We start from the raw sequence: 12,466 nt of genomic DNA on the forward strand, positions 1-12,466 counted from the left end.
CTGTAAAAAAGATTGAAAATCTCAGACTGAGGTAGTCAAGACTGTGCAATATGGGTATTTGTACAGAGCGCCTGTACAGCAGTGTCTCAAAGCAGAAGCTTACCATAAGAAATGTGGCTGGCTAGTGGGGTGGGCATGGATTACCATGGGGGTGCCTTCCATTAAGAAATTCACTAAGATCCGCTGGTGATAGACACAATATTTTCAATAAAACACAATCTCAGCCAAGAAGTCTATTCTAGTTTGACTTCTGATCACTCAAACTTCACCCTGACAGAAGTCAGTTCCCATTTTTCCCCAAGCAAAATAATCTGGGTGATATATACAACATCCTCTTTTCTGAATTTGTAACCAGACTAAAGTAAAACAGGGGAAGAAAATGTTTTGAAGAAACACAGACATTTTAAACAAAAACAATAATTTTTCTAAATGGTTTTATTTACATTTTTCATATACAAGTATGTTAAATGATACATTCTGACTAGTATCCACACCAGTGTGAATTACATGGATTAAAGATACTGATGTATTGCATATGATGAAATGCAAAACAATCAACCCTAAGCTGTGGTCCCACCCCCTAAATCCTCATACAGCATCTGGTTTGTTACCAAGACATTTAAAATTCAAAGTGTCCATATGAAATAGAAGTTATCTAAACAAAGGTATCTGGTTGCATCTCTTTAGGACAAGTAATAACACTGGAGTCTTACTAGAAAACTTCAAAAGACAAAAAATACATATTAACAGCCAAACCTTTTACATGCATGTTACCAGCTTTGTATTTATTGTTTCTAGACTTGAGCTACTTGTCACAACTGTCTTCTGGATAGGATTTTTATGTCTTTAATTATGGCAACCTTTTAACCCCTACTAACAAGGGTTTGAAGTGACCAGGATATAATGCTGTAGGCCCCGTAAAAAAGATAAAAGGTGTGGTGTGAACTGGTCTGAAGCATTCGGGACAATTACAGAGGAAAGTTTCCATTCACAGTAACTGGAACTAAAAATTCCTTAGGTCATAAAAAAAATGTTGCAAATATGTGAATACAGTTTAATAAATGTGCCTAAGAGGATTTTCAGCCTGGTGGTTTCTCAAAGGAAACTAGCAGAGAAAAAAACTACAACTTCAAATACTTGCTTCAGAACTACTGAAGCATTTACGACATCGGTAAAGTAAATGTTCTTTCATGAGCATGAAAAGCATTATGAGGTCTTCCTGTATCTAAAAGATGGTTCAAACAGTCAAAGTGACAAAGGAAATAGTAGCAGACAGCTGGGCCTATGGGATCACAGGGTATTAAATTGGATTTATTTTCACATTTCTATGGCACCTTTTAGCCAGGTGCCAAAAGCACTTTAATCACTAAAGCAGCCTCACAACAACCCTGTGAGGTAGGTAGGTATCTGTTTCATAATGGCAAACAGGTTAAATAACTTACCCAAGGAGACACAGCACATCAGCAGAGCAGGCTAGAGTCCAGGCAGTGTGGTCTATGAATTTAACATTATGGCACATGTGGGGCTGAGACTTAGACACTCCTTTATACAACTGTGAAAGAGGCACTGCCATGTGAATCAAGTCAAGTTTTCTGAGAGGAGGTTTTTACAAGAAAGGTATCAAGAGAGAAATGTACTTTAAGTAACTAGAGAAAACAAGAGTCTGGGAAGAGTAGTATTACTGTTCCACTTCCTACATTTTAAGAGACGCAGAATAGCAAGTTAACTATTTTACTTGCTTAAATACTTATCAAATCCAAAAATCTCCTTAGATGTCCAAATAGCATGACCCAAAACCAGTTGTGAACTGGAAGTTGTTTCATCCACTTATATTATTTCTAAGTCCTGTAATTCTTCTTTGATGGTCAGAAGAAATAAGAACCAGTGCAAGAATCCAAATTTTTTCATCAATTTCAACTTTAATAGTGTAATTCCCATTAACAAACTGTCAAAGCATGCTCTTCCTAATTAATCTCCTTGTTCTACTGACTACCTAACCAGTCACAATGCAGAGAGCAGAGCATATATATCAGTGCTTGGCACACAGAACGCTAAATGTGAAGTGTTTGGTTACTTCAGTACACTCTGCATATCAGTTGTGGTGAGCTGGATGATACACTAAGTGCTGAGCACTGCTCTCCAATGTATTCCACTAGAGAACACAGTCACACACAAAAAGCAGAACAGCCAGTGAGCTGAACAAACAGTCATAAAACCAAGAGGTAACTGCAGCAGTAAGGCCTGCACTTAGACATTATATGTGACAAAAGGGACTGGCACATGGAGTTTTTGTTCAGATAGTTTATCAACAATTTCTGCTGAAGACTGGAAGTGACTAAAGAGAACCCATTTTTAAAGTCAGACAAAGGGGAATTTAAAGACCCCTAACAACTTCAAGAGTACAGCTGTTAAAGGGCCAATTTCTTTTTATAAGGCCATTTTTATAACCCTCAACCTGGCTCATCTTCCAATACACAACTGGGTAACATTATCCAGCTCTGATTTATGTTTCTCAGAGGGCAAAATTCTCTAGTGAAAGACAATCTGCCAGAAAAGAATCCCCACTCCCCTCCTCCTCTGTCTTTCTGGGATGCGGAGGAAACGTTTTCATGTTAAAGAGTAAAATACTTGTTTTGACATCAGAGGAAATGCAGGTAACAGACGACTGAAGATTTTGCAATTTTCAGATTTCAATGAACCAGAAAAAGTAAATAGAAAGCAAGGCTGGAGATTTACCACAGGTTTATTTTACTAAGACATGGCTAGAAAGTTCTGCACTTTTGAAAAAGCCCAAGAAAAGCTTTCTAGCAGGAGGAGACTACAAAAATTGCCAAGGAAAAAGCTTTTGGAAAATACTTTCCTTATAATCCTTGTACATCTTAAGGCTGCAATAAAAGAAGCCTGAACAGAATTCCTCTATTCAAGATAGCCTTCAAAAATTAACTGAAGTCTTAATTTAACCACAGTGTTAAAAGAACATTTGATAAAGCATTTTGATTTGAATTCACCCAGATGGACTGTACAAATAATATGCAACTGAAAACAACACTGACAACAGTGCCCAATTGTGTGAGCGTGTATTTTTAGAGAGGAATTTGGAAAAAAAGTTATTTCAACTTATAGCCATATATGTTCACATATGCTTAAAAAACCAGAAAAGCATATTGCTCTGCCCGTAATCTGGTCACTTTATCAGTTGTAATGTTACTGTAACAAGAAAATTAAATCATAACTGGGATTTTAAAAAATTGGCTGTTACAATAAAATATAGATTTCTGAAAATTACTCTCTGACATTTCTTTCAAATATAACCCTCTTCAGGTGTAACCTCTACCAGAAATCTACAGGTCCTATTTTTCCATTGTTTTGAATAACAGAACTATATATTCCATTTCTCTATTATTTGAAGTGTATTAAAAAGCAGAAACACAAAAACTAGTGATGATTATGACAATTCTTTCCCTCTCGGTTTTGTTCCCTGGTACCCGTTAACTGCTGAGGCGCTGACCTGCTCTCCTTGAAGGAACAGGTAAAAAATTCTACCTTTGACTGCTACAAGCTTTGCCACTGTTAAGGTTTCTAAATACTCTTAGATTATAAATTAGAGGAGGTGATGTCTGTCAGTTCATCTCTGAACATGGTTTAAGGCAGGAAGCTTCACACTGGTAACAGGACTTTCTGCTGAAGGATGTACAGTATAGTACCAGCTTTCTGACATGGCCTGACACTACCCTTAAATTTGAGGCATGAGAAAGATAAAGGTTTTTAAAAAGCACAGAATCAGGTAATTTAATGCAATTATGAAATTAGATTATATTCTGAAAACTAGAACCTGTAGCAAACATTTAGTAGGGTAGAAGAGGCTAATGAATTTGGCTGCAGGGTCCGCAAAGGAAAAAAATGAATTTGTATGTTAGTCCATTTGCAATCTCCCAAACGTGAATAACCACCAACATTCTAACAACGGCTACAAACAAGATACTGAAAACTCTATATATTTAATTTGGTAGTATTCAATTTAGATGGCACTACTTTGCACTGTAGCATCTAACTGTAAACTGCAATATAAAAGTTTCTGCTAGATTCCCTTGATCACCATTTTCCTTATCTTCAAAATTTACCACTAGACATTTCTGGATATGTCATTTCATGTAAAATAAGATATGATAACTATGCAATGAAATTTCACATCAAATGGAAGAAAGAGAGCTCATTTTTCATCTACAGAATACAGGTCCCCACCCCTGAAGTTCAGCATATAGAAAATAAGGAAAATGTGCAGCTGGAAGATGCCCACAGAAACCACGTGTATTAGTATTAAATAACAGCTGCAGAAAGGAATCAAACCAAAATGAAAACCACCACCACCCTCACCACCCCATGATTATACCAGGATTTTCATGGCATGTCATTAAAGACAGTTCAACTGACCAATGCACTGCACTTAGTGATAAGTCTCACCCAGTTATGGAAACAATCACAATTTGTTGGGATTTTTAAAAGCTAATGAGTTGGGCTAATGCATTTTCATTCCAGAATTAGCTTCCATCCCCACACCCTCCCTGCAAACACTGTTCACAGAAACACTCAATTTCCTAAGAAAGCAAAAAAAGAAAAAAAAACAAAAGAACCAAATATTCAGAGAAAGTCACTCAAGTAAGTTTGTATGTGTAAATAAAAAAAAGTCCTCTAAGTAAATGACACGGGAGGCAATAAATTGACACGACAAGCAAATAAAAGGCTAAAGCACTCCAATACCATTGAAACAGTTTTAATGTTGTTGCAATTCCATAATGCAACAATCATCAACTCATAAAAGACCCAATACTTTAGAATTCATTTTAATCGTTCCTTTGTACCTATTTTACAAAATAAAGGCAAGGCATATTTAAAATCCCCTTTCCCCTAGATATTATGTGCCTATCTTATTCATGCTTATAAAAATAGAAACTTAAAATCCTATGAAATGTTATATAAGAAAAAAATGTAAAAATATTAACCTCTGCTTCAATGTACAGTTTCCAGAATCTGCCAGAACTGGGGAACTGGGCAACAAGGCGTTCATAGGTCTTCCGTGCTTTGTCTATAGGCTGATTCTAAAAATTGAAAATCAAAACAGCATTTACAATATTATGATTTATGTAAATGAATATGCTGATTTTACTCCAGAACCAAATAGTGTGAGTGGACCATAGATAAGGAAATGTAATCCTATATCACTAAACCTGTGCCTCTCGAATGAGAATGCTCCAAGCGTCAAGGTCATATGGATTTTCTTCTAGTTTCTTTTCAGCTTTCTTCACTTTTTCTGGGACATATTCAGCAGTCTAGAAAAATTAAAAAGAAGACATAAGAGATCACAAGCAGTGTTTGAAAAGTTCTGTCCCACCTACAGTCAAGCTAAAGATAACATTCTGACACTGTAACATTCCAGAGCTCAGTTTGGAGTTTCTAAACTGGAATTCAGATTGAAAACTTGTTGTCCGAGGAAGATAATGCACACTTAGCACAAGTTCTATGTGTGATGGACATCAACCAAGATGTTAGACTAAACCAATTCAGTGTCTCTACAACATGAAAACAAATCTGAGTTTCCCAGAATATTTACTGCACTATGAATTTGAAACATTTTTAACAACCTGGAACTTTTAAGATGCAAAAAGTAAATTCAGGAGTCATTCTGCACATGGAGAACAGTAGGCATTTGGTATCACATGTTTAACAAGAAAACTAGGACATGATGCTTTAGAAGAAACAGACACACACTATCTGAGCACAATTTCTTTGTTCAATCATACAGTTGTCTTCCTGTAGTTTTGGCACTAAAACCACCTCTTTTTTTTTAACACTTATGACCTTCCTATTGAATTTTAAAAGCTTTTTCTGAGGGTAAAACCTTTACCAAATTGAATACAAACTTGTTAACATAGTTACCAGTATAGTATAGGTTTAAGTGTTCTTTCAAACACTTTTGGAAATAACTTTCTTTATGATTTTCAGGCTTTTTCTTCCTAGATCTAACACTGTTAACACCAAGTAGAATAAAAAAATCAGTGTGAAGATCACATACAGACACCCTCAAAATACATGCTTGTTACAACCCTAAACAACCCAAAGTTTATTACTAAGCCTGAAATATTGTTCTGACCTGTACTGGAAGTAACTTATTCACTAACTTTCCAAACCTGGCTCATTTTCAGGTATATAACAGCAACACAAAAACCACACCAACTCAATTCTTGCCTTTGTGAGATGTAACAATACAACCCTTAAATCATTACCAAAGACCTTGCGGGTGAAATTTTACAGTTTCACTACACAATTACTGCTGGAATATTCATCTCTAATTTATAGTGCAGTGGGACAGATTAAATTCTAAAAAACAAAACAAAACAAAAAAAACCCCCAAAAAACACAAAACAAAAAAACAAAACACCACCACCAACAAAAACCCACAACAACAACAACAAACCAACACCCTGTCATTTGCTAAAAGATTATTTCAAGGAATTGATTTTAATTCTTACTATTGGGTCTAGGTCCCAGAATGGGGCAGGCTGGAAGGGATCACAGTGGGTCACCCTGTACTACCTCCCTGCCCAGGCATCCCATCCCAGAGCATGCTGCACAGGTCAGTGCATCCTTCTGAGGCTGAAAAAGACAGCACAGAGAGAACCAACGCTCCTCTCTCTCAAAGGTGCCATCAATCTTTAGAATGAGAAGTAGAAGGTAACTACACTAGTTCTGAATATTTTTCCGCATTATCAGTTTTTGTGTCAGTTCTATTAGCGGGATATAATTCAAAGCACATCCCTTTAATGATATTTTTTAATAAAGCTACTTATAAAATGGAAAAGGGATCCAAAATGTTGCAGAACCATTAAACAGACAAGTAGTGGCAGATGTGCAATAAAGGGAAAAGAAAAAAAAAAAAATCAGTAGGCTGAGCTTTATAGAGTTTAACAACCATTATTCCATTTGATTCACTTTTCAAGCAATTCTTAACACTAATTAATGCAAAGCAGTGTAGCTTGGAAGCCAAAAACCAAGTCCCACAGTAAACTATTATAAAATTAATTTGATTTAAAAATCAAAGTAGCTCAAAGCTGTCAGCTCTAAAGTAGCAAATTTATAAACTGCCATATGAACAGTTTTACATCCCTAAGTCCATCAAAATTTTGATTCTGTAGTACCAGGCTGTAGTTCAACTGATACAGGCTTAAGATGTAAAACAGTATAAAATTAACTAGTGGTTTAATTTCTTCCCAAATGACATACATAAACATAATTCAGCTTCCAGAAGCAGCACTGAAGCTGAAATTTCTGAAGCTTAAATCTATTTCTGTAAGCTACCCCTACAGGTGACCCAAAGCGGAAATGCTGCTTATTCAATAAAGCACTAACCCAAACATCAACATCAGTGGGAAGCACTGCTTCTCACTATAACCAACCCAGTGAAATCTACTTGTCTCAAATAAATTATTCTGGATACAGAAATGCCTGGCAGATGTACCATTAATGTCTTCTACAACAAAAAGGACCCCACCCTACAAAACCACAAGGTCCTGTGTGGTAAGTACTGACTTTTAAACAAGATAAAGTAAAATGGGCCACTGAAGCACCTTCCAACTATTAGAGCAGTAGTTTAGTTGTATTTCTTCAAATCTTTCAGTTTTCCAGAAATATAGGCATTTCACTGCAGTGGCACCTGAGTTAAGGCTTACAGGAATTTGATTTCACCTATGCAGATACTGGGTCATAAACTCATGAATTCAGAAAGGCAGAAACAGCTCGGAAAAAAATGATGGTGATAAGATGCAGAACCATAGCAATCCTAAATTAATTTTGTATGTTTGATCCATGAATCAATCTGTGCAAGCAGCACAATTATTTTACTGGGAAATAAAAAGGACTGATTTTCTAAGTTGGCAAATAATTGTTTAGCAGGAGCAGATAAAGTTCTCCATTCAGTTATTCAAGACAAATTATAGGCACCCTGCAGAACTGAAAACAGCTCTACGATGAACACAGTTTTAAACTGGACTGCCTGGACCTGCTTGTGCCTTAGGTCACATAGAAGAAAACTTCTTGGAGTCCGTGAGAACTTCCTCTCCCATCCCTTTCCACTGCCAGCACAGGTAAAAGCCATTCACATCCCAGGGACACACCGCACTGCAGGCACATCAGTGTCCAGGTTCTACCTGAGCAAAAATAATGCCTCACTGCATCTTCACAAATAATCACTCCTAATATCCTGGAAGAATCAACACCAAGGATTTTCTGGCCCATTTTGCCAGAACTGGGTGTGTGAGCAAACACCCATTGTGAGGACTAACACCTATGGCAGGCACACAGCAAAATGGAACCAAGACTTTTAACTTAACCCAACCACAGCGAGGAAGACATGTGAACCTAGTTTTGAGAACTTTATGTTAACTGCATCTTGTGCTTACAGCTCCTGTTATCACAGTTCAAGGGCATACAGCTCTTGATTATGTATCTCTCATTGTACTGCTTGCACAACAGCCAACATCTAAAACTGTGAACTTATAATTCCTGGGTGTGAACTGCCATTATCATGCCCCTAGATAAGCATTTTCAGATAAACTCACCCTGTAACAAGCCAGTTCAGAGAGCTAAATCAGCAGAAAAATAATCCTGTTAGAAAAGTGATTAACATTGTAATGGTTCAACCTACTGGCAGATCAGATTCAGAAAAATCAGGTTTCAGGATCAGATGCAGAAAAAAAGGATGCAAAGCCATCAGTAGTCTAACAGCCCCAACTTTAGCCAGCTTAAATACTATCAAACTGAACCTAATCAGATACTGGCTTTTTAACTTTTGTTTACTACCTGAAAAAAATATTGCACAGGGACTGTAAAACACTTTTTTCCCCTGCTTTAGTTAACAATGTTCAGGAGATCTCGACATCATCAGGATCCTATCCGATAAACAACTCTTTGAAGGTCATGGAATTATTTTAGCAGTTAGGGTTTCTACAGTTTATTACCACCTAGTCCAGTTCACAACTGCCCTTTTATTATTTATACACTGACAAATAGCAATACATTTGAAGTTTCACAGACACTAGAAGCATAAAAAGATCTTTCCAAAACCTGAAGATACCTAAACCCAAATTTTCTAGGAAGAAAGCTAGGAGCTCCTTCGTGCAAAAGATATCAATTGCACAAAATCCAATTCTGAATTTATAAAGCATGTCTGAGGGAACAAAACCAGAGGAAATAAAAGTTCACTTTCAGTATTTGCTTCCACCAAGGAAATATTCTTGCTTTATACCACGTTCCTAAAACCAACAGTTTCCTCAGGCCTCTTGAATAAATATTCAAGACTCCGAAGTATCTAAGAAAATATCTAAACACCTTTAAATTATTTGCAAGACTAAATACATACAATTGTTTAAAAGGTATCCTCCTGTTTCCATAACAGGATCCTCTGCAGTGAAAAGGAAATGTGTTTAAAACAACTGTTATATCCATTGAGTGGCCAGCTCAAGATGCTTTAGAAACTACCACTAATTGTGAAATAAGAACTTCTACAAACCAGACAGGTAGGCTGTTGTGTACAAAAAGACAGGAATTTTAATGGCTAGTTTAGTCAAGTTGCTTCAATATGCAAAAGGAGGTTTCTGGACATTAAGACAGAAGCCACTCTTTGGTGGTTTTGGCTGGGTGTTGCACACTTTAGCACAGCCTGTGTGGCCTGTAACACACCCAGTGAATAAAATTTCAAATATATTAACGTGTAACTTAACAAGCATTGTCCATTGCCCAGTTTGCTAAATTTACAGGTTGGTTCAGTCTAAGCCTTTTTACCCTTTAAGTTTATTTATAGCTGTGCATGCAGAGAACAAGTTTTAAAATCCTTTCCTCAGTAACACATCCCTTCACTGGGGGAGCAATAGTTTCAGCTTATCAATCCTTGCACTTTCTTAACTTAAAAACATTGAATGTTTTTAATGCCTTGACTTCTATTCTACACTAAACCACTTGAACTGTGAACAGCCTTGAAAAATTTGTGTCCTTTAAGATTGGATCACTATGAGCAAACATAGCCCAGCATATTCACCTTGACCAAAAAAGGGTACTTTTGTAAGTACTGCCCCATCCCAACATAATCTGGGCTCAAAACTCTAGATAAATTGAAAGTGTTAGATTAGTAATGATTACCATTCTTTCCTCATAGGACTATTTCCCAAATGTTGGACTGACATTTTTCACTTGAACTTCTTACTGGTATACCTGGTACTTACTTACACCTATATTACAATTTATTTACAATAGTGTAAAAATTGTCACTAAACCACTACATTACGAACTCAGAAGCTTTCTTTCACCAATGCTTGTACTCATTCTGTCTACTCTTAAAGAGGTTTCTCTAAAACAGCACCCCCTGTGACGTTAAACCAAAACAACCCTGCAGGAAAATCTTTAAGCACTGCATTCAGTGACATCTCTTTTTTAAATACTAAACTAAAGTTAACTACAATATTTACTATGGTCTTTAGCATGCAGAAACTTCCACGATGTGCATCAATCAGACACAAGACAAGGAGAGGAGGGAATCAAAAGGGACAAAAATACCATAAAGAAACCAGAACAAACTGCTTTTGAGGTATATTCTACAGTCACAGAGACAATACAGACATCTTTTTTTTCACAGCTTTGTCTTAGACCAGATCCATATTCATGGAACACAAAAATGCATCACAGACTGGGATAAGTATCTTGGAAACACTAACTGGAAGTGTGAAATGGATGTTCTAACCTTCAAAGATCAGAAGGCAACTAATGCAGGGGCAAAGCAAATGTTATAGGATCTTCAGATGAAGTTGATGCCTGGCTAGTATTTATAAAGTGGGGGGGAAAAAAGTGGGGAATTTAGGTTTAGTTAGCAAGCACATGAAACAACCACCACAACTGAAATGAAACTAGATGTGTACATTAAGGACCACAAAAATGTCAAGACATCCATAGTGTAACCCTGACACATTAAGCTGGGAAGAGCCTGTCAGGGAATTTTGTAGCCAACAGTGGCAGATGCAGTTTCAGTCTACAAAAGTGCAATTCTATGATACAGGAAGAGCTAAGTGTTTGGTATTCCAGAAACTGACCCTGGAAATTCAGGTTTGTTAAACATAATGGAGGCCTTGCCAGAAGTCTGGCAGAAGCCTGACAGATTTTAAGTCTCACATGATTCAAGTGGTTTTTCAGGACTAACTCGGGCCCAGCACAGTTAACATAGAGCAAGAACTTAAAATATACTCCAGGAGTTGTGGCTGCATTGTATTTCTTTGTCCTCCTGCTCCAGTCTGTTCTACAATAACATAATGAGGAGGCAACCTACATAACACAGATTAGGTTCCTGATCAACACAGTAAAGCAGCCCCAAAGTTCCTGGAGCTAAGCCTGGCCTAAAGGCAGTTAGGGAAGGGCAAGGGAACGAAATCTTGGAATTGGAGAACAAAGTCAAACAGACATTCGGGAAAGGAGATATGACCAAAAACAGTGCCATTGGAAAAAACCACAGAAAATTTGGAAATGGAGTTATTAAACCAAATGGGCTGAGAGGAAATCAGGGGCAGTGCAAAGGACCAAAACTGCCAATATTACTCCAATTCAAATCCTAAAATCAGGGAAGAAATGTAAATAAAAAGAGAGAAAAAGAAACATGGGAACTGTTTTTTCAATGGCACTACTTTTGGTCCTATATCCTTTCCAGAGCATTTGTTTGACTTTGTTCTCTGATTCCAAGATTTCATTCCCTTTCCTGAAAGGGAATGAAATCTCGTGATTTCAATGAGGATTAATTGGGCAAGCTTCAGTCCCTTTCCTGGCACTTCTTGTCATCCCATTCACTTTTATTCTTTTTTTTTTTTTTTTTTTTTTTTTTTTTTTTTTTTTACATAACATTTCTTCAAATATTTCTTCTCTATTTACGTTTCTTCCCTAATTTCAGGATTTGAATTGGAGTAATTTTGACAGTTTTGGTCCTTTGCAATTCCCTATTCCCACATTTCAACTGCACCACACCTGGTACAATAAAGCCTCCGAAAGCCCATGTCTGAAACCTTACATTCCCTTTACCCTCCCTCTCTTCCTGCAACCAGCATTCCACTCTGCTCTTCCTTTCTGCATTACCACAGCTCTGTACTTGCTGCAGACAGCATGGCAATTTATTATTCACCTGGCTGCTTTTTGGCAGTGCCTTCCAAAAGCTGGGATGTGGGAAGCAAGACTCAGAACGCACTGCCGGAGAGCGGGTCAAAGCTAAGAGCTCTGCCTTGTCAAAGATTTCTCACCTGCATCACACACTCTCACATTTACACCTAATGCACAGCACAGATGCAAATTAACTGCGCAGTCCCCGTTTCGTACTGATCCCCGTGACTGCCAGTGCAAACAGCACCCAAAACCTCAGCGCTGGGAGCAGCAGATGAAACCTGAA

General features: G+C 37.3%; 1 protein-coding gene across 1 annotated transcript in view; it reads right to left on the reverse strand.

The window, feature by feature from the left end:
* The window catches only part of CSTF3 (cleavage stimulation factor subunit 3), a 48,713-nt gene that overhangs the window by 33,693 nt on the left and 2,554 nt on the right, over positions 1-12,466 (reverse strand). The window contains exons 2-3 of the mRNA XM_040068640.2: positions 5,226-5,327; positions 5,001-5,096 (exon numbers count right to left, since the gene is read on the reverse strand). Of these exons, the coding sequence (XP_039924574.1) occupies positions 5,001-5,096; positions 5,226-5,327 (198 nt within the window). The remainder of the gene's footprint in view (positions 1-5,000; positions 5,097-5,225; positions 5,328-12,466) is intronic.

This window comes from Hirundo rustica, chromosome 6, assembly GCF_015227805.2.
Source record: "Hirundo rustica isolate bHirRus1 chromosome 6, bHirRus1.pri.v3, whole genome shotgun sequence".
NCBI classification, from domain to species: Eukaryota; Metazoa; Chordata; class Aves; order Passeriformes; family Hirundinidae; genus Hirundo; species Hirundo rustica.